This window comes from Myxine glutinosa, chromosome 1 (genome assembly GCF_964187855.1).
Source record: "Myxine glutinosa chromosome 1, kmMyxGlut1.1, whole genome shotgun sequence".
NCBI classification, from domain to species: Eukaryota; Metazoa; Chordata; class Myxini; order Myxiniformes; family Myxinidae; genus Myxine; species Myxine glutinosa.
In genome coordinates this window covers 209,605,408-209,633,316 of record NC_136261.1, presented here as the reverse complement: position 1 = coordinate 209,633,316, position 27,909 = coordinate 209,605,408, and the positions used below count along the sequence as shown (strand labels likewise).

The following is a 27,909-nucleotide window of genomic DNA, read 5'->3' as shown; positions in this document are numbered from 1 at the left end:
ATTTTTGAAAGAAGCCAGAAGGCCAAGTGCACCACATGAAGAGCAAGAGACACCTGCAGGGTTAGGGGTTGTTGAATTTATTTTTATTCATTGAACAATGGTGACTGCACCGATTGGTGCTGGGGTGGTGCTTTTGGTGCTGGGAAGGGGTGCTCTGCACATTATTAAAGGCCGTAGGCCACAGAGCACTCGTGGGTTGGTGTATCGATGCTGGCATGCGTGCTCTCTCTATGCATAACATCTGCATGTGTTCCTCCAAAAACAGGTCCTGGATCGTAGTGTAAATAGCAGCGTAGTCTTGTAAATAATGCTCCCCACCGGCTGTATGTTTAGTTTGCGAATTCTTTCCGCAATTCGGTTATCCTGTGGGTGTGTTTCTGTGAGGAGAAGGGTGCAACGTCGCAGGGGGACATATTTACTCATTTGTGAATATCTGTAAAACTGTCGCACTCAGGGTAGAGTTAATAGTAGAGGGAACTACATCTGAGTGCCACACTAAAATAGGTAAAAATTTATCGGGTCGGGACGCCCCGAGGGTAGAGAAGGGTGCAATGTTGCAGATATGGGACTTGGCTTCAATATCCGCTTGTAAATACTCCCCTATTTCCCCAATACTCCCCAACTATCCCCAATCCCCCATTCCCTAGTCCCATTGCCTGTAAACAACACTCTGTAGAACCGACCTTCCCCTTTTTCCCCATTAAATGTCGTGCCCAGGTCCACCGCATCTCACGTAGACAACTTTCGGACATCTTGCTAGTTATTCTTAGTCTATGTCAGTTAAGGACTCGTTTCCATTAATTCTGACTCTTCGTTGCACCAGAATGTGATTATATGGCACCAGTAGTGAGTTTAGGACCTTCCCATACCTCCTCCCATCTTCTTTCCCAAACAACAACTACAACAACAACTACAACAACTACAACAACGGCGCGCGCGGGGAGTGTGCGTCCTCACTCCGGCTCGGTTAGCCGCCATTACCCATGCGCTCCACGGGGTTACCACGAAGGGGCTGGCTGTCAGCTCCTCGTCAAGGGCGGAGCCTGGTAACCCCCCCGCACCCAATAAGAAGGGCGGACCGATTCCATCTGGGGCGGAGCTAACGAGCCGAGGGCGTGTCACTCCCCGCCGGATATACGCAGCGACTGACCGGATGTGACGTCAGATGCGCCCCCAGCTTGGAGAAAGAACGTCACCTTCCAGCGCTGAGAGAGAGACCTCCCGCATCTCTGGACCGGACCGGGTCGATTCTGTCCTTGAGCCAAGAGTGCACCTTGAGCCATCGATACCCGCTTTCCTTGCCATCAATCCCCGTGTGAGTCAGCCTTTGTCCCGTTTATCTGTCGTCTGTCGGGGTTAATATAAGAGTGTGTCTAAGTGCCTATCTTACTATGCTGTACCTCTCGTCTCTGTAGTCTAACCTTCCGCCCTAATATAACCTCCTCCGGAGGTCTTGAGAACTGAACCCCTGGTGTCGTGTCATTTTAATCCCAGCCGTTGTGTCCTTTTCCTTCATTGAGCTAGCGTAGCGCGACTTCGTCAACGTTCGAGTATAATCGGGTAACTTGTGCGGACACGGCGGCCATTCCGCTCGGCCCACCATAACATCAGAGTCGTGTCTGTAACAATATATATATATATATATATATATATATATATATTACTATATGTACATGTATATAGATTACTATATGTAGATGTATGTAGATTGCTATATGTAGATGTATGTAGATTACTGTATGTAGCTGTATGTAGATTACTGTATGTACTTATATACAGATTACTATATGTAAATGTATGTAGATGACGATATGTAGATATATGTAGATTGCTATATGTAGATGTATGTAGATTACTATATGTAGCTGTATGTAGATTACTATATGTAGCTGTATGTAGATTACTGTATGTAGTTGTATCTAGATTACTGTATGTACTTATATACAGATTACTATATGTAAATGTATGTAGATGACGATATGTAGATATATGTAGATTGCTATATTTAGATGTTTGAAGATTACTCTATGTAGATGTTTGTAGATTACTATATGTAGATGTAGGTAGATTACTGTATTTGATGTATGTTGATTGAAGAAAAAAATGTTTTGATGTATTGGTGTATTGATGTATTGAACAAATGTATTGATTGATGTATGTTGATTGAAGCTGAAGGGAAAGGTGTATGCTGCATGTGTGAGAAGTGTTATGATTTATGGGAGCGAGACATGGGTAATGAACGTAGAGCAGCAACGAAGGCTGGAAAGGGTGGAAATGCGAATGGTTCGATGGATGTGAGGAGTATCGTTGAGAGAGAGGAAGACAAATGATGAATTGCGAAAGATGATGGGAATAGAGCCTGTGACTGATGCTGTGAAGAGGAACAGGTTGAGATGGTTTGGTCATGTGTTGAGGAAGGATGAAAGTGACTGGTTGAGAAGAGTGATGGAAATGAATGTAGAAGGAAGTAGAGGACGGGGAAGACCGAGAAAGACTTGGCTAAAGATGGTGGAAGAAGAAATGCGGGCAAGGGGGTTAACAAGGAGAGATGCAGAAAATAGGGCAAAATGGAGAAGATTGTCATGGGGACCGCAAGGCTAACCCCCGCTCTAGCAGGGAAAATGGCCTTAAAATGCATGTTGTTGTTGTTGTTGTTGATGTATGTTGATTACTATATGTAGATATATACAGATTACGATGTCGAGATGTACAAACATTGGAAAGCGATAGCAAGCCGCTTGGTAATGGAACACACTCCTGTTTATTTGTTTTTGTTCTGGGGTTATTTACAGATTTAATGGTTGAAAAACATCAGGAATGCAATTCGAATCAATGCACATCTGTTGCCATGGGGATGAACGGACGACGGAATGAATAATTAGCTCCATTCGTTCAATTGAAGGATATACTTTGAAAATTAAAATATTTAAATGACCGTTTATTATTAAAAGTGTTCATCTAGTAAATGTTAATTGTTTTAATTTTGAATTATCTTCTCTTAATGTTTAGTTATTTATCATTAAACTGTTCCGATTTCGTCATCCAATGACGTCATTGTCGCCGTCACAATGGTTCTCGGTGTTGTATAATTGACCCACAAACGCTGTTCCACTCATTGTTCGTGAGAAGAGAAGCATGAAGTGTGTATCTCTGATCATCGTGATATTTTTGTTTGTACTGTCGACCATTACCATCTCTCACCCCATTTTCCACCATGGACGCGGTGACGTCATCAAAGAGGTAAGTTTTCAACTGAGTTTCTTTATGGAATTCTCCCGACATTTATCGACCGAGTTCTCTGTCCAATGTTGTAGATTAGATTAATATAGTGTTGATGTAACGTCGGCTTGCTGGGCCGAATGACTTCCTCCTCCTCCTGCGTCAAAGTTCCTGTCGTGTCCTTCATGTGTTCAAGTACCGAGAAGGTTCGCTCGTTCGACACGTTCGTGCCCCTTTTCCACAATAATGTCGACCCCGTGCGGTGGGCGTGGGCGTTGTGCGTTTCCGGGATGTTTTCTCTGTCCGCGTTTGCGACGTATCGACGTCATGCCGTACTTGGCGCCCTTCTGCGGAGGTTTGAACGGACGGTTCGTCTCCTGTTGTGGAACCTTCGAGCAGCTCGCAGTCGGACATCCCGCGTTTTCGTGTTGTGGGGACGTCGTGAGGTGAAGAACAGGTTTATTTATTTCAGTGGATCAGTTGTTCACTGACGGAGTAAACTTATAATAAAATGTTCTTTGAAAGGTTAAATTTAGTGATCCGATCTGACGTAAATTTAAATCCCTTGGTGATTATGTTTTTAATGTTTCCGCCGACAAAGTCTCCGGAGGCATTACGTGTTCGGGTTGTCCGTCCATTCGGGATAAACCGCGTTTTTCTCAGCAACCATATGTCCGATTGAGACAACTTTCAGGGTGGGAGTGACACCCATGCACAATGTCTTCATGATAATTGTGACGTCATAGGTTACGTTGTATGGCAACCATCTTGGATTAAAAGCAAATAATTTAAAAATTATTTATCGGAAACTGCTGAATGGAAAAATTTGAAACGGCACATTGTCACGTACTCCCAATGGAGAACAAAAGCATGACAATGATGACATCATCGGTGAAGTGGTATACCAGCCAAAAATGTTTCAATCGAATTCCTTGTCCTAAAAATCTGAAATTGCATGCCTATGATCTATGACCCATTTGTATTGAAATATTAAATTTATGACATCATAGGTCACATGGTTTGACAGCCATATTGGATTGAAGGAAAATATTAAATAATTATATCTCCGAAACCGCTCACCCTATCAATGCGGGATTTTACAAATATCACATAACAGCACTGTTGCATATAGTTTGAAAATGATGATGTTGTAGGTCACGTGCTTGGGCAGCCATCTTGGATAGAAAAACGAACCTTATCCGATCAACACGAATCCTCACAAACGTGATGGTGTGGCAGCCATATTAGCTTTAAAGCCGATATTTAAACAAAATCCCTTCTCTGAAACTGCTTCACCGATCAATGTGAAACCTGACATGTGATACTTGAGAACAGCTGAAGGGATTGAAATCAAACCTCTATTTTTTGGACAGTGAACCAGGGCATCTACCCCTTGTGGGACTATTGGCGACAGTCGCATTCTTCGAGTTTTTTTTATGGGATATGGCCCACCACAAAGCCTATAGGGCCACTCGAGGTGGGGGCTACACAAAGAAAACAAAAGCAGAACAACCAGCCCCTTGGATTGAAACAAGACAAATGAAGAAAGTTGTCTATGCACAGAACAAAAAGGGCTGGGACGGGTGAACTAGTCTTCTTTGAGACAACAGTGCCTCTACCCCCATTTTTGGAAGACTGCCAACCAAGGCTAACGAGCTCAACCCACCCGGGTTTGGGATCAGAGTTGTCCTTCTTCTAGGCAGATTGCCGGCCAAGGCTAACGAGTTCCACCTACCCGGAGCAAGCTTGGTTTTAAGATGCCAAACACCCGCCTTTCACACCTCCACATTTAGTTAAAACAGGGGTCGGCACGAGAAGCCATGCGGTAGGAGTTTTATCAGGAGAGGCTATTTGAGACGCAGACAATATGGGATATTTTATGGATGAGGAGTTGCTCAGTTCTCCACCACCATATTCAGTGAAATATCTTTCATTAATAATCAATTATTATTTTCTTAATAACTGAAATATCGTTCCGACCTGCTGTCTGAAGGTATGATCGCACACACATCACTCCACAAACACACACACTTTGATCGCAGAGGATATAAATGATACCAGGACAGACATGCACACCCACCTGAACATATACATACATACTTCATAACAAGCCAGATCAACCACCTACACAACAACATAGCAATCCACAAAACCACATATGTGACCACACTTCCACCTGCATAAATCTATGACTGTTGAGGAAATGAAACGCTTTCAGGCTCTCCAATTCAAAGGAATCGGAGGGGTCCGTTTGAACCATTACTTCTTGACTGCACCACCAATGGCCACTTGGGTTCATTGCACGCTTCCTAAAAGTTTTCAGTGTGCGCATTTGTGACCTGTGGACGTCACGGCGTTATGATGTAACGCACTCAAACTTGGCATTCTATAAATCTCATGGTGGTTCAACAGTCAATTCATCTCCTGCGCTTTGCGTGTTGTGAGGACTCAATCTCCATCCCGAGTTTAGGTGTTGTGAGGACGTTATTTAGGCTAAGAACATATTTATATATCTCACAGGATGAGTTGTTCATTGATGAAGTAAATTTACATCCTGCCAGTCCTCACATGTGGATTATTCCAAAAGAATACCACTCGTCCAATCCTACCCAGAACACCGGGAATCTCAAACCAAACGATTATTGACAAAATGCTCCTCTGAGTGCCTCCTTACCCTAAACATTTATCACCATTTCAGTGAAATATCTTTCATGAATCAATTCTTGTTCTCTTGTGTCCATCACACAGGAAACTGTTCCATCTGTTCCTCAGAAGAATAAAGGAGTTTTCAGCTATTTGTACAATGGCATTTATAACATCGTTCCGACCTCCTTTCTGAAGGTATGATCACACACACATCACTCCAGAAACACACACACTATAATCCCAGAGGATAAAAATGATACCAGGGCAGACACCCACAGCCACCTGAACATGTACACACTTCATACCAGGCTAGGACAACCACATACGCATCAACATAGCAATCCACAAAACCTCATATGCAACCACACTCCCACCAGAACAAATCTATGACTGTTGAGGAAACAAACACTTTCCAGGGTCTCCAGTTTAAAGGAATCGGAGGGGTCCGTTTGATCTGTCACTTCTTGACTGCACCAACAACGGCCACATTTGGCCTGTACAGTGGTCGTTGCACGCTTTCTGGAAGTTTTCATTGTGTGCTTTTGTGACCTGTGGATGTCATTGTGATATGACATAATACACTCAAACTTGGCACCCTATGTCATGGTGGTTCAACAGTCAATTCATCTCCTGCGGTAGAACCTTCGAGCAGCTCAAGATCTGACATCCCGCGTTTGGTAGTTGTGAGGACGTTTTTAGGCTAAGAACAGGATTATTACCCTGCGCTCGTGAAGCAAAATGCGGGGTTAAGCATTCATACGCGTACGTGTGTCGTGTGCCGTGTGCTGTACGTGTGTGTGTGCCGTTTTCCATACGTGTGTGTGCCGTGTGCCGTATGTGTGTGTGCCGTACGTGTCTGCATTAAAAAAAATTCATTTTCTCGGCAACTGTTCCGATTGACACGAAATTTTATCACAGAAGCTCCCCCGCCTGTATAATTTTTTTATTCATGATTATGACGTCATAGGTCACGTGGTACGGACGCCATCTTCGAAAAAGGTTACACTTCGAAATCTCCCAAACCGCTCAATGGAAAAAATTTAAACATGGCTCATTGTCAAGTACTCACCATGGGGAATAAGATATGTTGATGGTGATGTCATCGGTGCCTTAATTATGACGTCGTAATTTGACAAGTACAACGCTTGATCTGATCAAGATGAATAAAACAAAAATTCCTCTGTAACTGTTAGTCCGATGGACACGAAATTTTCAGAATATGTGCGGCGGCTCCTGTAGAATTTTTAAAATGATAATTGTAACGTCATAGGTCACGTGGTACAGACGCCATCTTGGAAAAAATCGAAAAAAGTTACACCTCTATCTCCGAAACCGCTCCATGGGAAAAATTGAAACATGGCTCATTGTCAAGCACTGCCCTTGGGGAATAAGATGTGTTAATGATGATGTCATCAGTGCCTTCGATATGATGTCATAATTCGACAAGTACAACACTTATCCAATCATTGTGAATTTTTTTTCTCAGCAACTGTTGGTCTGATGGGCACCAAATTTTCACCGCAGCAGCACCTCCTCCTGTAGAATATTATAATGATAATCATGACATCATAGGTCATGTGGTACAGGCGCCATCTTGGAAAAACCGAAAAATGTTGCACCTCTATATCTCCAAAACCACTGCATGGAAAAAATGGAAACATGGCTCATTGTAAAGAACTCCATATGGGAAATAGGTGTTAACGATGACGTCATTGGTACCATAATTATGACATCATAATTCGACAGGGACAACGCTTAGTCTGATCAGTTTGAAATGTATTGAGCGTGATCTATGCAACAATTATATTGGAGAATATAAACTTATGATTTAATCGCTCACATGGTCTGGCAGCCCTATTGGATCTAACAAAAAAAAATGTTCAAAAACAGAAGAGTTGGCTCGCAACAAGTTGACTGCGCAGGGTAAGTATTCTATGAATACCATCTAGTTTATTTCAGAGGATGAGTTGTTAATTTGTGAAGTAAATTTATAATAAAGTGTCCCACAAAAGGATAAATTTCGCGAACTGTTGTGCCAGAAAGTAAGAGTTCATCAATGGAGATCTTGGTGAAATTCTTTTGATCCAAGACCCTACTCCTCCCTGAACCGAATTGTGATCAGCACTTGTACTCTTTTGGGTCGGACCTGCATTCTCAACCTGACAAATGCATCACAGAAGGGATGATGAGTTTACCTTTCCTGGTGTTGTTGATACATCCTGCAGTGCTCGCGTGTGGGTTATTCCAAAAGAATACCACTCGTCCAATCCTACCCAGAACACCGGGAATCTCAAACCAAACGATTATTGACAAAATGCTCCTCTGAGTGCCTCCTTACCCTAAACATTTATCACCATTTCAGTGAAATATCTTTCATGAATCAATTCTTCTTCTCTTGTGTCCATCACACAGGAAACTGTTCCATCTGTTCCTCAGAAGAATAAAGGAGTTTTCAGCTATTTGTACAATGGCATTTATAACATCGTTCCGACCTCCTTTCTGAAGGTATGATCGCACACACATCACTCCAGAAACACACACACTTTAATCCCAGAGGATAAAAATGATACCAGGGCAGACACCCACAGCCACCTGAACATGTACACACTTCATACCAGGCTAGGACAACCACATACGCATCAACATAGCAATCCAGAAAACCTCATATGCAACCACACTCCCACCAGAACAAATCTATGACTGTTGAGGAAACAAACACTTTCCAGGGTCTCCAGTTTAAAGGAATCGGAGGGGTCCGTTTGATCTGTCACTTCTTGACTGCACCAACAACGGCCACATTTGGCCTGTACAGTGGTCGTTGCACGCTTTCTGGAAGTTTTCATTGTGTGCTTTTGTGACCTGTGGATGTCATTGTGATATGACGTAATACACTCAAACTTGGCACCCTATTTCATGGTGGTTCAACAGTCAATTCATCTCCTGCGGTAGAACCTTCGAGCAGCTCAAGATCTGACATCCCGCGTTTGGTAGTTGTGAGGACGTTTTTAGGCTAAGAACAGGATTATTACCCTGCGCTCGTGAAGCAAAATGCGGGGTTAAGCATTCATACGCGTACGTGTGTCGTGTGCCGTGTGCTGTACGTGTGTGTGTGCCGTTTTCCATACGTGTGTGTGCCGTGTGCCGTATGTGTGTGCCGTACGTGTGCCGTATGTGTGTGTGCCGTACGTGTCTGCATTAAAAAAAATTCATTTTCTCGGCAACTGTTCCGATTGACACGAAATTTTATCACAGAAGCTCCCCCGCCTGTATAATTTTTTTATTCATGATTATGACGTCATAGGTCACGTGGTACGGACGCCATCTTCGAAAAAGGTTACACTTCGAAATCTCCCAAACCGCTCAATGGAAAAAATTTAAACATGGCTCATTGTCAAGTACTCACCATGGGGAATAAGATATGTTGATGGTGATGTCATCGGTGCCTTAATTATGACGTCGTAATTCGACAAGTACAACGCTTGATCTGATCAAGATGAATAAAACAAAAATTCCTCTGCAACTGTTAGTCCGATGGACACGAAATTTTCAGAATATGTGCGGCGGCTCCTGTAGAATTTTTAAAATGATAATTGTAACGTCATAGGTCACGTGGTACAGACGCCATCTTGGGAAAAATCGAAAAAAGTTACACCTCTATCTCCGAAACCGCTCCATGGGAAAAATTGAAACATGGCTCATTGTCAAGCACTGCCCTTGGGGAATAAGATGTGTTAATGATGATGTCATCAGTGCCTTCGATATGATGTCATAATTCGACAAGTACAACACTTATCCAATCATTGTGAATTTTTTTTCTCAGCAACTGTTGGTCTGATGGGCACCAAATTTTCACCACAGCAGCACCTCCTCCTGTAGAATATTATAATGATAATCATGACATCATAGGTCATGTGGTACAGGCGCCATCTTGGAAAAACCGAAAAATGTTGCACCTCTATATCTCCAAAACCACTGCATGGAAAAAATGGAAACATGGCTCATTGTAAAGAACTCCATATGGGAAATAGGTGTTAACGATGACGTCATTGGTACCATAATTATGACATCATAATTCGACAGGGACAACGCTTAGTCTGATCAGTTTGAAATGTATTGAGCGTGATCTATGCAACAATTATATTGGAGAATATAAACTTATGATTTAATCGCTCACATGGTCTGGCAGCCCTATTGGATCTAACAAAAAAAAATGTTCAAAAACAGAAGAGTTGGCTCGCAACAAGTTGACTGCGCAGGGTAAGTATTCTATGAATACCATCTAGTTTATTTCAGAGGATGAGTTGTTAATTTGTGAAGTAAATTTATAATAAAGTGTCCCACAAAAGGATAAATTTCGCGAACTGTTGTGCCAGAAAGTAAGAGTTCATCAATGGAGATCTTGGTGAAATTCTTTTGATCCAAGACCCTACTCCTCCCTGAACCGAATTGTGATCAGCACTTGTACTCTTTTGGGTCGGACCTGCATTCTCAACCTGACAAATGCATCACAGAAGGGATGATGAGTTTACCTTTCCTGGTGTTGTTGATACATCCTGCAGTGCTCGCGTGTGGGTTATTCCAAAAGAATACCACTCGTCCAATCCTACCCAGAACACCGGGAATCTCAAACCAAACGATTATTGACAAAATGCTCCTCTGAGTGCCTCCTTACCCTAAACATTTATCACCATTTCAGTGAAATATCTTTCATGAATCAATTCTTGTTCTCTTGTGTCCATCACACAGGAAACTGTTCCATCTGTTCCTCAGAAGAATAAAGGAGTTTTCAGCTATTTGTACAATGGCATTTATAACATCGTTCCGACCTCCTTTCTGAAGGTATGATCGCACACACATCACTCCAGAAACACACACACTTTAATCCCAGAGGATAAAAATGATACCAGGGCAGACACCCACAGCCACCTGAACATGTACACACTTCATACCAGGCTAGGACAACCACATACGCATCAACATAGCAATCCAGAAAACCTCATATGCAACCACACTCCCACCAGAACAAATCTATGACTGTTGAGGAAACAAACACTTTCCAGGGTCTCCAGTTTAAAGGAATCGGAGGGGTCCGTTTGATCTGTTTCTTCTTGACTGCACCAACAACGGCCACATTTGGCCTGTACAGTGGTCGTTGCACGCTTTCTGGAAGTTTTCATTGTGCGCTTTTGTGACCTGTGGATGTCACGGTGATATGACGTAACACACTCAAACTTGGTGTGCTATGTCACGGTGTTTCAACAGACAATTCAACTCCTGCAGTAGAACCTTCGAGCAGCTCAAGGTCTGACTCAAGGTCCCCTTGACATTTGTACACAGTCTGACATCCCGCGTTTGGATGTTGTGAGGATGTTTTTCGGCAAAGAACAGATAGATTGTCATTTTCCCCAGATAGATTGTCAAATTTCAACTCGTTATTTTATCGTCCATGCGTTATTGTTTTGATTATAGTTACTTTTGGTTTGAATTTCCTGTAACTTGTAATTATTTAATCGTGTTCTGCTCCTCGTGTGCGGCCTTGTAGTTGTACCCCTGTCGGTGTTTGTTATCTTAATCGTGTTTTGCTTGGCTCTTAGTTTTTTTCCCTTCTACCCCGAACATAATACTCTGTCTAACGTTCTAAATCCCCACCTCCCCCCCCCCCCCACCCCCAAAAACCAAACAAACAAACAAACAAAAAAAAACATTTATTTTCCTTTCTCCACGTGTACTGTTGACTCATCCTGTATTTTCTGTCCAGGTGTGCTGTTCGCCCCGCCCCCATTAACTCCTTGCCATCCACCGTTTGCCCTTCACGTGACTCGTGGTGGTCCCTCTCGGCTCTCCCCCCGTTGGTATTTTTGTGCACATAAGGTTGTTCACGGTTCTGTTTAAATATTATTTAAATATGTATAACCTTTCCCCTTCAGTGTTTTACTCAGTGGTATTTTACAACACGCTGTTTTTCTTCCTATTTAAAAGGCTTTTCTCAATTTCCTCTCCAACTCATTCCACCTCAAAAAAAAGAAATTCAATATCTTATACGTCTCCCTCACTACATGGTCTAAATTCACATTAATTCCATCCCTCCTCCATCATTCTGAACCGGATTGCTAACTTGAAAATCACAACAAACCCAATTTGTTTTCAATGTTCGTCTTTCATTAATCATCCACTTTCTAAACTCCCCTCTTGCCCCTCCCATCCAAATCCCTCCCCTTGCACCTACACTCCTAAACTCCCCCCTTGCCCCGCCACTCTTAAACTCCCCCCCCTACCCCTCCACTCCTGAACTCCCCCCTTGCCCTTCCACTCCTGAACTCCCCCCTTGCCCTTCCCCTCCTAAACTCCCCCCTCACTCCTCCCCTTCAAAACTCCCCCCCAACCCCTCCCATTCAAATCTCCCCCCATACCATTCCTCTCCAATTCTCCCTCCTCCTCAAAGCTGCCTCCTCCCCACTTCGTCTCCCTTCTATCTCATACCTCCACCCCCCCAACCTTCTTCTTTCCTCTGCCCCCCCTCAAACAACACCTCACTGTGCCTCATCCCTTCACCTTCAAACCTTTCATCCTCCTCATCCTTCCCTTTCTTGGAACTCTTCTGCAATCGCTGACACACTAACAACTGCTCTCCCTACCTCCCCCTCTCATCCTTCATCTTACCCTACTCCTCCCCTCCCCTGTCCTGTACCCGATGCTCCCCCTCTCTCTTCATTAACGGTATGGACCTCAAACTTCCGGGGCCTTCGCTCAAACCTGACTGATCTCTCCATACAGGTTGCTTCTGACAATCCAGACTTGATCTGCTTAACAGAGACTTTCCTCCTTCAAGATGTCTCTGATTCCTTAATATCTCTTCCTGGTTACTCCCTCCTCCGGTATGATAGACCTGAGCCTCGGCCTGGTGGTGGGGTGGCTATCTTTATCAAAAACTCTCTTCCTCACTCTCCTTGCACTGCCCTCTCTCCTCCTCACCCCCAGGAGTACCTCTGGCTACGGCTTCCTCTCCGCTCCCACCTTTTGTTCATATGTGTTCTGTACCGTCCCCCAAACAGTGATGACTCCATCTACATTTCACTGTCTGACAACATGGACCAACTTCTATCCACTCATCCCAACTCTCTCTTCCTCATATGTGGTGACTTCAATTGTCATCATGCCACCTGGTTGGGTGTGGGTTCCTCTCTCACCAGTCTAGGCCCCTCAGCAAAGGACTTCTGTGACTCACTGGGATTGACACAATCTGTCAATTTCCCGACCCGGATCTCAGCCAATGGAGTATCTTCTCTTCTAGACTTGGTTATGACTAACTTCCCTGCTAATGTCTGCTGCTCTTCTTCTGCTCCAATCGGTTCTTCTGATCATGTGCTTGTCAAAGTGGACATCTCTCTGGCCATTCTCAGAGAGCCTCCTCAGCGTCGACGAGTCTGGCATTTCACTCAGGCCAACTGGGACGGTCTTCAAGCAGCCATCAATAGTCTGGATTGGTCTCCCATCTCCACTGCCTCTGACATCAATTCTTCCTGGGAATTCTTCCAGGGCAAACTGATCTCTCTCATGCACAGATTTATCCCATCTCGCCTTCAGTTGTCTTACCCTTCCTCCCGTCCATGGTACACTGAATCTTGTGGTGAGGCAGTTGCCCTGAAACAACTTGCCTTTGCCTCTTGGAAGGCTAATCCAACTGAAGGAAATCTCAGTTCCTTCCACCAAGCTCGGAACAAGTGTGTGTCTACCCTCAGGAGTGCCAGGAAGCACTATCTCTCCTCACTCAAGAATGAACTCTCAAACCTGTCTCCTTCCTCCAAATCCTGGTGGCGTCTGGTCAAATCCGTTTCTGGTGTTTGTTCCCCCTCCATCCCCTCCCTTACCTCAAATGGCCACACAGTTGACATCGCACGTGACAAAGCCGAATGCCTCAACTCTGTGTTTGCCTCAAAATCCTTAGTCCCAAACCCAACTCTCTCTGTTCCCACCTTTCCCAGTCGAACCAAACTGCTCCTGGACTCTGTGACCTTCTCTCCTGACAAGGTGGAGGAGTTTTTGTCAAACCTCGACTCTGATTCTGCAACTGGACCAGATGGCATCAGCCCACAGGTCCTAAAATCCTGCTCTGCCACTCTATCTCACCCTCTCTCTGTTCTTTTCACCCTATCTTTTGCTCAAGGTCATCTGCCAGCATCCTGGAAATCAGCAAACATTACCGCTTTACACAAAAAAGGTGCAAAAACAGATCCTTGCAACTACAGACCAATCAGCCTGCTCCCAATTATCAGCAAAGTCATGGAATCCATCATTGCTTCGGATATGAAATCTTTCCTCTTCTCCAATGGCTTGATCTCTGATCATCAATTTGGTTTCAGACCAGGTCACTCTACTCTGGACATGCTGCTTCTGCTGTCTCAACAATGGATGGAGGTCCTCAATGCCAAACAGGAAATCAGAGCTGTCTCCCTTGACATATCACGTGCCTTCGATACGGTCTGGCACCCAGCTCTGCTCACCAAACTCTCCTCCTATGGTATCCATGGAAATCTCCATGCATGGCTTGCGGACTTCCTCTCTGGTCGTAGTCAATGTGTGGCCCTGAATGGATTTCTCTCATCTCCCCTTCCCGTTCAGGCTGGAGTTCCCCAAGGCAGTGTGCTGGGCCCTGTGCTTTTTCTGGTCTTTGTCAATGATCTCTCCGACTCTCTGGAAAATCCTCTGTATCTCTTTGCTGATGACTCCACTCTCTGCCGCTCCATTCCTCTTCCCTCAGATCGGCAGTCTGCAGCCTCCTCACTCTCTGAAGACCTGGACAAAATCACAGACTGGTCAAACATGTGGAACATGTCTTTCAATCCTGACAAATCTCACACTCTTACTATGTCTCTCCGAAAAGATCGACTGGACAACCCTCCCATCTACTTTCTCAACAATCCTCTCCAAGAAGTTCTGTCGCTCAAGCTTTTGGGTCTCACCATCTGCCATGATCTTTCTTGGGAAAACCACATTTCCAAGCTGGCCTCCAAAGCCAGTCGCCGACTGGGCATCCTCCGTCGTGCGAAGTCCTTCCTAGGCACACCTGAGCTCCTCACCACACACAAGGCTTTCATCCGCAGCTCAATGGAATACTGTTCTCCCCTATGGGCCGGTGCTCCTGCCTCACACCTGGCTCGGCTTCACGCTGTTGAATCCAAAGCTTTCAGAATCATTGGAATCTCCCGCGATGAAGCTATCTCTGAGGGCCTTTCACTCACTCACCGCAGGCAGGTAGGTGGTCTTTCTGTCTTCTACCGACTCCTCTCCGGCCTTGCTCCCCCAGCTCTCTCTGTGCTCTGTCCCCCAAATATTCCTACAGGTCGCACAAGATCTGCCAGCCACCCTCTGATGGTTAAACTGCCGAAATCTCGGCTCTCTGCTCACCTTCACTCTTTCATTCCTCTTTTCTCCCGCCTCTGGAACAAACTCCCACACTCACTTCAATCACACTCCTCCCTCCAGGTCTTCAAAACAGCTGTTCACCACCATCTCTTATCTTCCCCCATCCAAAACCTTGATCTTTTCTACCCCCACTAATTCACCCCAGATCCACCTTGTTTGAAATTCCAACTTCTTTCCTGGAAGTCTTGGCAGGGTCCATATGTTTTATACCTCTCCCACCCCCCCCCCCCCTTCCCATGCCTTCCCCCCAAAGCCCTCTCCCTCCCACAGTTCTCTCGATGTCTCCATGTCTCTCAGTCCCTGCTCTCAAATGTTGTGTTTGTGTCCTTCCCCCTCTCTCCCCATCTTGTCTACCGCTCCCGATGTTACTTGTTTTGTGTGTCTGTTTGTCTTTCTGTGTGATTAATGTTCGCTCTTTCACGAGCCTCGATCTTGTATACAAAAAAAATAAAAAATAAAAAATAATAATAATAATAATAATAATAATAATAATAACAGAATTATTTATTTCAAAGGATGAGTTGTTCATTTGTGAAGTAAATGTATCATGAAGTATTCCACGAAAGGATAAATTTCACGAACTGTTCTGCCAGAAAGTTGAAGTTCATCACTGGAGATCTTGGTGATAATCTTTCGATCCGAGACCCTACTCCTCCCTGAACCGGACTGTGATCAGCACTTGTACTCTTTTGGGTCGGACCTGCATTCTCAACCTGACAAATACATCACAGAAGGGATTATGAGTTTACCTTTCCTGGTGTTGTTGATACATCCTGCCAGTGCTCACGTGTGGACGATTCCAAAAGAATCCAACCACTCGTCCAATCCTACCAACAACACCAGGAATCTCATACCAAACGATTATCGATAAAATGTTCCTCTGAGTGACCCTTACCCTCAAATTTATCACCATTTCAGTGAAATATCTTTCACGAATCGTCACTTCTTCTTCTCTTGCATCCATCACACAGGAAGCTGTTCCATCTGTTCCTCAGAAGAATGAAGGAGTTTTCAGCTATTTGTACAAAGGAATTCAGAACATCGTTTCAACCTCCTTTCTGAAGGTATGATCGCACACGCACATCACTCCACAAACACACACACGATAATCCTGGAGGACATAAATGATACCACGACCAGTTGGTCATGCATGTCTGTCCATGATACCAGGGCAGACATGCACGACCAACAAAGGGGTCCACACTTTTCAACAGACGAGGGCAACCACATATGTAACCATGCTTCCACCCGCACAAATCTATGACTGTTGAGGAAACGAAACACTTTTCAGGCTCTCCAGTTTAAAGGAACCGGTGGGGTGCATTTGATCCGTTACTTCCTTGTTGCACCACCAATGGCCACTTAGATCCTGTGCGGTGGTCGTTGCATACTTGCTGAAAGTTTTCATTGTGCGCATTTGCGACCTGTGGATGTCACTGCGTTATGACGTAACACACCCAAACTTGGCGCCCGATCTCATGGTGGTGCAACAAACAATTAATCTCCTGCAGTAGAACCTTTGAGCAGCTCAATGTCTGACATTCCGCGTATGGGTGTTATGAGGACGTTTTTAGGCTAAGAACAGGATTATTTATTTCAGAGGATGAGTTGTTCATTTGTGAAGTAAATTTAAAATAAAGTGTTCCAGGAAAGGATAAATTTAGCGAACTGATCTGCCAGAAAGTTAAAGTTCATCAATGGACATCTTGGTGATATTCTTTCGATCCAACACCCTACTCCTCCCTGAATCAGACTGTGATCAGCACTTGCACCCTTTTGCGTCACACCTGCATTCTCAACCTGACAAATGCATCACAGAAGGGATTATGAGTTCACCTTTCCTGGTGTAGTTGATACATCCTGCCAGTCCTCATGTGTGGATGATTCCACTTGAATACCACTCGTCCGATCCTACCCAGAACACCAGGAATCTCATACCAAACGGTTATTGATAAAATGCTCCTCTGAGTGCCCCCTCACCCTCAACAACATTTATCACCATTTCAGTAAAATATCTTTCATTAATTCTCAATTCTTGTTCTCTTGTGTCCATCACACAGGAAACTGTTCCAGCTGTTCCTCAGAAGATTATATGGGATTTCAGGTATTTGTACAATGGAATTCATCACATCGTTCCAACCTCCTTTCTGAAGGTATGATCACACACACACATCATTCCAGAAACATGCACACTTTAATGCCACAGGATATAATTTATACCAGGACAGACACGCACACCCACCTGAGCATGTAGACACTTCATAAAAGGCCAGGACAACCACATATGCAACAACATAGCAACTCGCAGAATCACATATGTACTGTTGTGGCCAAAAATATTGGCACCCGTGCACTTCTTTCAAACAATGCACCATTTCTTTCAGAAAATTGTTGAAATTCAAAAAAAAATGGTTTCTACAAATGTACGTCTTTGGTTTGCAATGGAACAAAACAAAAAAAAGCTGAAGATATTCCTAAATCTTAGCTTATTCCACACAAAAATCCTAAAATGGCCTGGACAATATTATTGGCACGTTTTAGAAGTTGTTAGAAATATTTGGATTTCGAGCAGGTGATTCTCCTTTACTTTGGAATTGAACTCACCTTTGGTGAGTTGCAGGTGCCTGCAATGTAAGAATCATGCATTCAACCAGTTTGAATGGAGAAAAGAAAGAAAACCAGAGAATTGTCTGAGGAGGTCAGACACAATATTGTAGCCAAGCATGGACAATCTCAAGGCTACAAGTCCATCTCCAGAGACCTTGATGTTCCTGTGTCCACCGTACGCAATGTTATCAGGAAGTTTGAGGCCCATGGCACTGCAGCCAACCTCTCTGGACGTGGCCACAAGAGAAAACTTGATCGAAGATTACAGCGAACGATTGATCGAATTATGGAGAAAGCATCTCAATCAACTGCCAAACAGATTCAAGCTGACCTTCAGACACAGAGGATATAAATTTCAACACAGTGAGTCAATTAAATCACAACACAGTATGACAATTTCAACTCGCACCATCCGTCGCCAACTTAATGAAATGGGGTTCTATGGTCGGAGACCCTTGAGGACTTCACTGCTGAGAGAGAGACAGAAGAAAGCATGACTGGAGTTGGCAAAACACACCTGAACAAGCCAAAATCCTTCTGGGTGAATGTCCTATGGACAGATGAGACCAAATAAGAGCTTTTTGGTAAAGCACGTCATCTCTATGTTTACAGAAAACAAAATGAAGCATTCAAATAAAGGAACACCTTCCCTACAGTCAAACATGGAGGAGGTTCAGTGATGTTTTGGGGTTGCTGTGCTGCCTCTGGCACTGGGTGACTTGAATGTGTGCATGGCATCATGAAATCAAGAGATTACCAAGGCATTTTGGAGCGCAATGTTCAACCCAGTGTCAGAAATCTGGGTCTCCGTCGAAGGTCATTGGTCTTCCAGCCGGACAATGACCCCAAACACACTTCAAAAAGCACCCTGGAATGGTTCAAGACAAAATGCTGGACAGTCCTGAAGTGGCCAGCAATGAGTCCAGATCTAAATCCCATTGAACACCTGTGGGGAGATCTGAAAACAGCAGTTGGGAGAAGGCACCTTTCAAATCTGGCAAAACCGGAGCAGTTTGCACAAGAAGAGTGGGTCAAACTGCCAGTAGCGAGGTGGAGAAACTCATTAATGGCTATAGGAAGCGCTTGACTGCAGTTATTTTGTCCAAAGGCTGTGCTACCAAATATTAAGGATAGGGTGTCAATAATTTTATCAACAGCATTTCTTTTTATTTTATGACTTCAAAGGATATATTAAGTTCTGAATGAAAAACAATGGTTCTGTAAAATTAACAGTGAAATAGAGAATTGTGGAGGCCAAATACTTTTGTCCATTTGAACTTAGTTTTTGAGAAAATTGTGAGTTATTTGAAAAAGGTGCGAGGGTGCCAAAATTTTTGGCTTCGGCTGTAACCTCACACCATCCAGAACATATCCCTGATTGTTGAGGGATCACTGATCATTTGTGGCCACTTTGGTGAAATATCTTTCGTTAATTCTCATTTCTTCTTCTCTTGTGTCCATCACACAGGAAACTGTTCCATCTGTTCCTGAGAAGATTATAGGGGTTTTCAGGTATTTGTACAATGGAATTCATAACATCGTTCCAACCTCCTTTCTGAAGGTATGATCACACACACATCATTCCAGAAACATGCACACTTTAATGCCACAGGATATAATTTATACCAGGACAGACATGCACACCCACCTGAGCATGTAGACACTTCATAAAAGGCCAGGACAACCACATACGCAACAACATAGCAACTCGCAGAATCACATATGTACTGTTGTGGCCAAAAATAATTGGCACCCTTGCACTGCTTTCAAACAATGCACCATTTCTTTCAGAAAATTGTTGAAATTAAAAAAAAATTGGTTTCCACAAATGTATGTCTTTGGTTTGCAATGGAACAAAACAAAAAAAAGCTGAAGATATTCGGAAATCTTAGCTTATTCCACACAAAAATCCTAAAATGGCCTGGACAATATTTTTGGCACGTTTTAGAAGTTGTTAGAAATAATTGGATTTCAAGCAGGTGATTCTCCTTTACTTTGGAATTGAACTCACCTTTGGTGAGTTGCAGGTGCCTGCAATGTAAGAATCACGCATTCAACCAGTTTGAATGGAGAAAAGAAAGAAAACCAGAGAATTGTCTGAGGAGGTCAGACACAATATTGTAGCCAAGCATGGACAATCTCAAGGCTACAAGTCCATCTCCAGAGACCTTGATGTTCCTGTGTCCACCGTACGCAATGTTATCAGGAAGTTTGAGGCCCATGGCACTGCAGCCAACCTCTCTGGACGTGGCCACAAGAGAAAACTTGATCGAAGATTACAGCGAACGACTGATCGAATTATGGAGAAAGCATCTCAATCAACTGCCAAACAGATTCAAGCTGACCTTCAGACACAGAGGATATAAATTTCAACACAGTGAGTCAATTAAATCACAACACAGTATGACAATTTCAACTCGCACCATCCGTCGCCAACTTAATGAAATGGGGTTCTATGGTCGAAGACCCTTGAGGACTTCACTGCTGAGAGAGAGACAGAAGAAAGCATGACTGGAGTTTGGCAAAACACACCTGAACAAGCCAAAATCCTTCTGGGTGAATGTCTTATGGACAGATGAGACCAAATAAGAGCTTTTTGGTAAAGCACGTCATCTCTATGTTTACAGAAAACAAAATGAAGCATTCAAATAAAGGAACACCTTCCCTACAGTCAAACATGGAGGAGGTTCAGTGATGTTTTGGGGTTGCTGTGCTGCCTCTGGCACTGGGTGACTTGAATGTGTGCATGGCATCATGAAATCAAGAGATTACCAAGGCATTTTGGAGCGCAATGTTCAACCCAGTGTCAGAAATCTGGGTCTCCGTCGAAGGTCATTGGTCTTCCAGCAGGACAATGACCCCAAACACACTTCAAAAAGCACCCTGGAATGGTTCAAGACAAAATGCTGGACTGTTCTGAAGTGGCCAGCAATGAGTCCAGATCTAAATCCCATTGAACACTTGTGGGGAGATCTGAAAACAGCAGTTGGGAGAAGGCACCTTTCAAATCTGGCAAAACAGGAGCAGTTTGCACAAGAAGAGTGGGCCAAACTACCAGTAGAGAGGTGTAGGAAGCTCATTCATGGATATAGGAAGTGCTTGACTGCAGTTATTTTGTCCAAAGGCTGTGCTACCAAATATTAAGTAGAGGGTGTCAATAATTTTATCAACAGCATTTCTTTTTATTTTATGATTTCAAAGGATATATTAAGTTCTGAATGAAAAACAATGGTTTTGTAAAATTAACAGTGAAATAGAGAATTGTGGAGGCCAAATACTTTTGTCCATTTGAACTTCGTTTTCGAGAAAATTGTGAGTTCTTTGAAAAAAAGTGCAAGGGTGCCAATATTTTTGGCTTCGGCTGTAACCTCACACCATCCAGAACCTATCCCTGACTGTTGAGGGATCACTGATCATTTGTGGCCACTTTGGTGAAATATCTTTCGTTAATTCTCAATTATTGTTTTCTTCTGTCCATCACACAGAAGGTTGTGTCTGTGGAGCCCCAAGACATTTCCAGGTCTTTGTGTGAAACAATCTGTAACATCGTTCCGTCCTCCTTTCTGAAGGTATGTTCGCATATATGTCACTCCAGAAACACACGTTTTAATGCCGGGGAATATAACTTATACCAGGGCAGACATGCTCGTCCAACAAAGTGTTTCCACGCTTTCCAAAAGACGAGGGCAGCCACATATGTAACCACGCTTCCACCCGCACAAATCTATGACTGTTGAGGAAATGAAACACTTTCAGGCTTTTCAGTTTAAAGGAATCGGAGGGGCCGTTTGATCCGTTACTTCTTGACTGCGCCACCAATGGCCACTTCGATCTTGTGCGGTGTTCATTGCACACTTCCTAAAAGTTTTCACTGTGCGCATTTGTTACCTGTGGACATCACGGCGTTTTGATGTAACACACTTAAATTTGGCATTCTATTTATCTCAAGGTGGTTCAATAGTCAATAATTAATCTCCTGCGATTTGGGTGTTGCGAGGACTCCATCTCCATCCCGAGTTTGGGTGTTGTGAAGACGTTACTCGGCTAAGAACATATTTATATATCTCAGAGGATGAGTTGTTCATTTATGAAGTAAATTTACAATAAAATGTTCAAATAAAGGTTACATTTAGTGATCCGATCTGCCAGGAACTTAATTTTCACGAATTGAGATTTTGGTGATGATTTTTCGATCCAAAACCCCACTCCCTGAACCAGACTTATCAGCACTTGTAGCCTTTTGGGTCGGACCTGCATTCTCAACCTGACAAATGCATCACAGAAGGGATTATGAATTTACCTTTCCTGGTGTTGTTGATACATCCTGTCAGTGCTCACGTGTGGATGATTCCAATAAGCATATCACTCGTCCAATCCGACCCAGAACACCACTAATCTCATACCAAACGAATATCGACAAAATGCTCCTCTGAGTGCCCCCTCACCCTCAACACTGATCACGATTTCAGTGAAATATCTTTGATTAATTCTCAATTCTTCTTCTCTTGTGTCCATCACACAGGAAACTGTTCCATCTGTTCCTCGGAAGATTATAGGGGTTTTCAAGTATTTGTACAATGGAATTCATAACATCGTTCCGACCTCCTTTCTGAAGGTATGGTCACACACATCATTCCAGAAACACACACACTTTAATCCCAGAGGATATAAATACCACCATGACATACATGCAGAGCCAACTGAACATGTACACACTTCATAACAGGCCAGGACAACCACATACGCAGTGACATAGCCACTCGCAAAACCACATCTGTAACCACACACACCATGCAGAATATATCCCTGACTGTTGAGAGATAACTGATCATCTGTGGCCACTTTGTTGAAATATTTCATTAATTCTCAATTATTGTTTTCTTCTGTCCATCACACATTTTTTCATGTCCCTTTTCATGTCTCTCAGAAGTCCGAAGTTAACATCCTTCCGACCTCCTTTCTGAAGGTATGATCGCAAACACATCACTCAAACACACGCTTTAATCCCAGAGGGGACCTGACTTAACACACTCAAACATGGCGTCCTAGCTCAAGAGGGTTGAACGCACGGTTAGTTTCCTGCAGTAGAACCACCAAGCAACTCATGGGCCGAAATTACATGTGTGGGTTTTGCGAGATTGTGTGATGTCTAGAACAGGTTTACTTATTTCAGTGGATGAGTTGTTCATTTCTGAAGTAAATTAAAATTAAAATGTTCCTCCAGAGGTTAAATTTAGCGATCTGATCTGCCCGAAATTTATGGAGATCTTGGTGATGATTATTAGATCCAAGACCAGACTTGTCACCGGGGTGGTCCCTCATCATCACTTGTACCATTTAGAGTCAAACCTGCATTCTCAACCTCTTATAACGAAACAGAAGTAAAGCAGCAGAGGTTGTGAGTGCAGAGGACAATGTAAAAGATACAGGTGATGTGATGAAGATGGCTAATGGACATCAAAAGGCAAATTCGGAAAAGTATCACCGCTCAAAAAGAGCTTGAGCGAATGTAGAAAAATAAATGTTTTCCCGGTGTTACCAGTGTTGCTTCGTTTGGGTTGAAGTCGTGTGAACGGAAATGGACAGTTTGTGTCAATCACTTTGACGAGTATGGGTTAGTTTGGGTTGAAATGACGATTACGAGTATTGGTTAGTTTGGGTTAAAATCACTTTGACAGGTGTTATTAATTATAATAACTAGAACTGCCACTTTGTAACTGTTGGCAGTGATGGTCCGGTGCAAAGACGTCCCACTTTGATCAGACACGTGACCAATGAAATCCTCTTAAAAAAAAAAAAAAAAAACTCGATTCAGAATTTGATTTAAAAAATGAAATTTAAAGGAATTCAAACAATACTCAGATTCAAAATAATTTTTAATAATGGCTGCCAGAAATGCAACCGCCGATGTTTAAATTACCAAACTGTATTCCAAAATACTCGTTACTAATGTGTGTGAAGTTTCACATCATTCTTTTAAGCCGTACTGGAGTGTGAAAATAATTATTATTCTTCATCATAAAGGTTTCTTCTTCTTCACATATATATAATATTCTGGCTGCCAGACCATGTGATCTATCACATTTAAATTTTGTAAAGTTTGACTTCAACAGCATAAGCCGTTTCATGGAAAGTTATTTATTTATTTTACTTTGATCCAATATGGCTGCCCAACCACATGGCCTTTGAGATAAAAAAAAATGTCCGCCGCCTAGCATTGGGAAGGAGTTCATGTGTGTGATGTTTTGTGTTGATCGGATAAGGTTCGTTTTTTTTATCCAATATGGCTGACAAACAATGTGACCTATGACTTGATCGTTTTCAACATATATTTCCCAAGGCTGTTAGATCATATGTGTGGCGTTTCACATCGATCTAGTGAGCCGTTTTGGAGAAAGTTTGTATTTTCAAGCCAATATGGCTGCCGAATCATGCGACCAATGACATCATCAATACGAGAACGGCACTCAGTTGAGAGCATACCTCCGCCTGGTTGGCCATATCAATCAATGGTGAAGAATCCCTTAAAAAATTCTGCAAGCTGGATCGGATCTGGATCTTCACCAAAATTGAATCGATTCTTCTTTGTCTCACACAAACAACCTGTTCAACAAGTTTCGTCCAAATCCATCCATAAACTTTTGAGATATCCTGCTATGCATCGTTTTTGGCCCTATCTCCCAATGGTGAAGAATCACTTGAAAAAAATAAATAATTATCATATCCGAATCCATATTCAGATCTTCACCAAAATCCAATTGAATCGATCTTGTCAGACACCCAACCAATCCACAAAGTTTCGTCCAAATCCGTCCATAACTTTTTGAGATATCCAACTAAGGAATTGTTTAGGGCCCTATCTCCCAAAGGTGAAGAATCACTTAAAAATTCTAATAGCCGGATCCAAATCCGGATCTTCACCAAAATCTAATCATTTCGTCCTTGTCACATACGCTACATCTCTGACATATTTCGTCCGAATCCGTCCACAACTTTTCGAGATATTTTGTTCACAGACAAAAGGACAGACAAACAGACAGGGGTGAAAACATAACCTCCATCCACCTTTGGTGGCGGGGGTAATAATTCTCCCATACAATTTTTGCCTAGATTACGCTCAATACATTTCAAACTGATTGGATTAAGCATTGTACTTATGACCGGATTAAGTGTTGTATATGAAGGCACCGATGTCATGATCAACATATATTTTACTCCTCATGGGGAGTTCTTGACGATGTGTCAATTTTCAATTTTTTTCATGGAGCGTTTTCAGAGATACAGAGGTGCAAAGTTTTTTTTTTTTTTTTTTTTCCAAAATGGCACCCGCACCTCGTGACCTATTATATCATTCTTATCATTTAAAAAAAATCTACTGCATTAGGTGCTCCTTTGGTGAAAATTCCGTGGCAATCGCTCAAGCGGGTTGCAGAGAAAATGAATTTAAAAGAAAATAAACGTGCAAAAACGGGAGAATAAAAAATATTAATAAACTTAACAAAAACAATTAGGTTCCAGTGTTCTGTCATTGTGTTAATTGAAACTGTCATTCTGGTGTTTCACAGGCAGGTTGTTTCATCAATGTATGTGTCGTCCTTCGGATGTCGGTAAACCTGGTCATCCCGTTTGTCGGCATTAGTTAATGGACATTAAATATCCCATGGTGTCATTCGCGAAGAGTTGGCAACCTATCACTGGCACCATGAACAAATTACAAATTTCTTATACAACTATTGCTGGGAAGGTAATGGCAAACCACCCAGTATAACCTTTACAAAAAAACTGCTTACATTTTTATTTATATATATATATATATATATATATATATATATATATATATATATACGGATATATATATAGATATATATATAGATATACACAGATATATATATAGATATATACAGATATATATATAGATATATATAGATATATACAGATATATATAGATATATAGATATATAGATGTGTGTAAATGTGCATGTATTTGTATCATGTATAAGGGTAAGTGGGATCCATAGCTATAATGTATGAAGGATTTAATAATGCTTTGTCTAAATGCGTTGTGGGACTAAAACATTTTTCCTAAACTCAGTTTTCTGACTTTTTTTTTAGATCGAACCTGACACCTGCCCATGGGAGCCCTCCATATGGAGCTCCCCAAAGTGCGCTCCAACACATTGGTTGACCCCAGCAACTGAGATCCCTGGAAATGAAACCACATGTCTGGATGATATGGATGTTCACCGTAAGTTGATTTTGATGCTGAATGTAAAATATGTTGAGAGAACAAGAAAATAGTAGTGATTCGTAAGTTGGGTGGACTGTTTCATTGCATTACCTTTTGTAATAATTTCTTCATTGCAGATATAACAGGTTGAGAATTACTTGTATAACTGTGATTTTTGTGATTTTAAATGATATTTGGCCTCGTTTTATTTTCACACTGAAATGTTGGAATCATAATTGATTATGATTTATTGATTAGGAACGGCTGATCTGCGTTTGTTTTGCTTAATTTGATTTCAAAGTCATCCAAGTAAAATTTTCTCTTTCTTTTGCTCATTGCAAACCCAAACCCTTCAGAATGTCTGGACTTCATTTCAAGGGAAGATCAGGAAGAAGAGATGGTGGAGATGAACATCTACGAAATCATCTTTCAAGTTGTGTACAATTCTTTGGCAATTCGCTGGATTCTTTTCTGTTTTACAAAGTGGATAAAGAGGCTGAAAAAGATGTACACCAATAAAATGCACCACAAAAAGAGGAAGAGGCGATGCACTTGCAAGCTTGAAAGCAAAGGACCAACCCTATGGCCAAGTTCCTGGGGTAAGGTGCTGCAGGATATGTGGGCAAGAAGCTGACCCAATCATGGAGCGTTACCATGATGCTCCCCTACAACGAGCAATCCTACAACGACAACGACACCCACACCCTACAACAATGACATGATGCTCCCCTACAACGAGCTGACCCAGTCATGGTGCTTTACCTCAATCTTGAGAGGGGTTGGATGACGTGATGCTTCCCTACAACGAGCTGCACAGAAACTTGCGGCAATGTTCCAGGCAGCCATGGTAGCCAATCCGCAAATGTAATAATACAAATGTAACTAATACATACAAATGTAACTAATACATACAAATGTAACTAATACATACAAATGTGATGAATACATACAAATGTAACTAATACACACAAATGTAACAGTAATATATAAATATCATCGCAGTAATTTGTGTGGTTATTATGACATTAATACATACAAATGTAACAGTAATACATACAAATGTAACTGTAATACATACAAATGTAACTGTAATACATACAAATGTCACAGTAATACATACAAATGTAACTAATACATACAAATGTAACAGTAATACATACAAATGTAACTGTAATACATACAAATGTCACAGTCATTAAATTTGGCCCACATACCAAGTATGACCCGGGGATTGTCCGAAGGGTATTTTAAGTGCTCCAATGGAACGGTTGATAAGGAACAGCTGGCTTCGCAAGTGACAAGTAATTCGGACTTGTGAAGATCAGGCATTCGAAGATGAGCACTTGGAGTTCACTCGTCCTGTCGTTGCTTTAATCATTGTAATCCTCCACAATCGTAATCCACAATCATTGAAATTGTAATCTATTGTAAATAACCCTGTATGTTTAAGGACTTTTAATAAACTGTAATCACTGTCCTTCAATAAACATTGTAAACAGTACCTGGTGTCATCGTTTTTTAATATTATTTAAGCATATTTTATGAAACTGTAACCATGTGCATTCATGGTCGCAGACATTTTTTTTAACTTTAAAAATTTTCCCCTATGCATCAGGAAATGCCGGGAACAAATCCCTCTCTTCCTCATTGAAACAATGCCCTGACATTTGCGGTGTCGACATTCGTGGGATTTTCCCCTATGAATCGGGAACCGCAGTTACCTATCCCTCGTTCCCCCCATTAAAACAATGCCCCGACATTTGCGGTGTCGACATTCATGGGATTTT

General features: G+C 42.4%; 1 protein-coding gene across 1 annotated transcript; it reads left to right on the top strand.

Moving 5' to 3' along the window:
• Positions 1 to 10,255: 10,255 nt before the first annotated feature.
• On the top strand, positions 10,256 to 27,623 carry LOC137415415 (uncharacterized). Its single transcript, XM_078772945.1, has 10 exons — positions 10,256 to 10,267; positions 10,612 to 10,704; positions 16,260 to 16,352; positions 17,349 to 17,441; positions 19,364 to 19,456; positions 21,381 to 21,464; positions 22,418 to 22,510; positions 22,823 to 22,861; positions 26,008 to 26,140; positions 26,479 to 27,623. Exons 1-10 carry the CDS (start codon positions 10,256 to 10,258, stop codon positions 26,754 to 26,756), a joined length of 1,011 nt encoding a protein of 336 aa, XP_078629071.1. The 3' UTR covers positions 26,757 to 27,623.
• Positions 27,624 to 27,909: the final 286 nt, after the last annotated feature.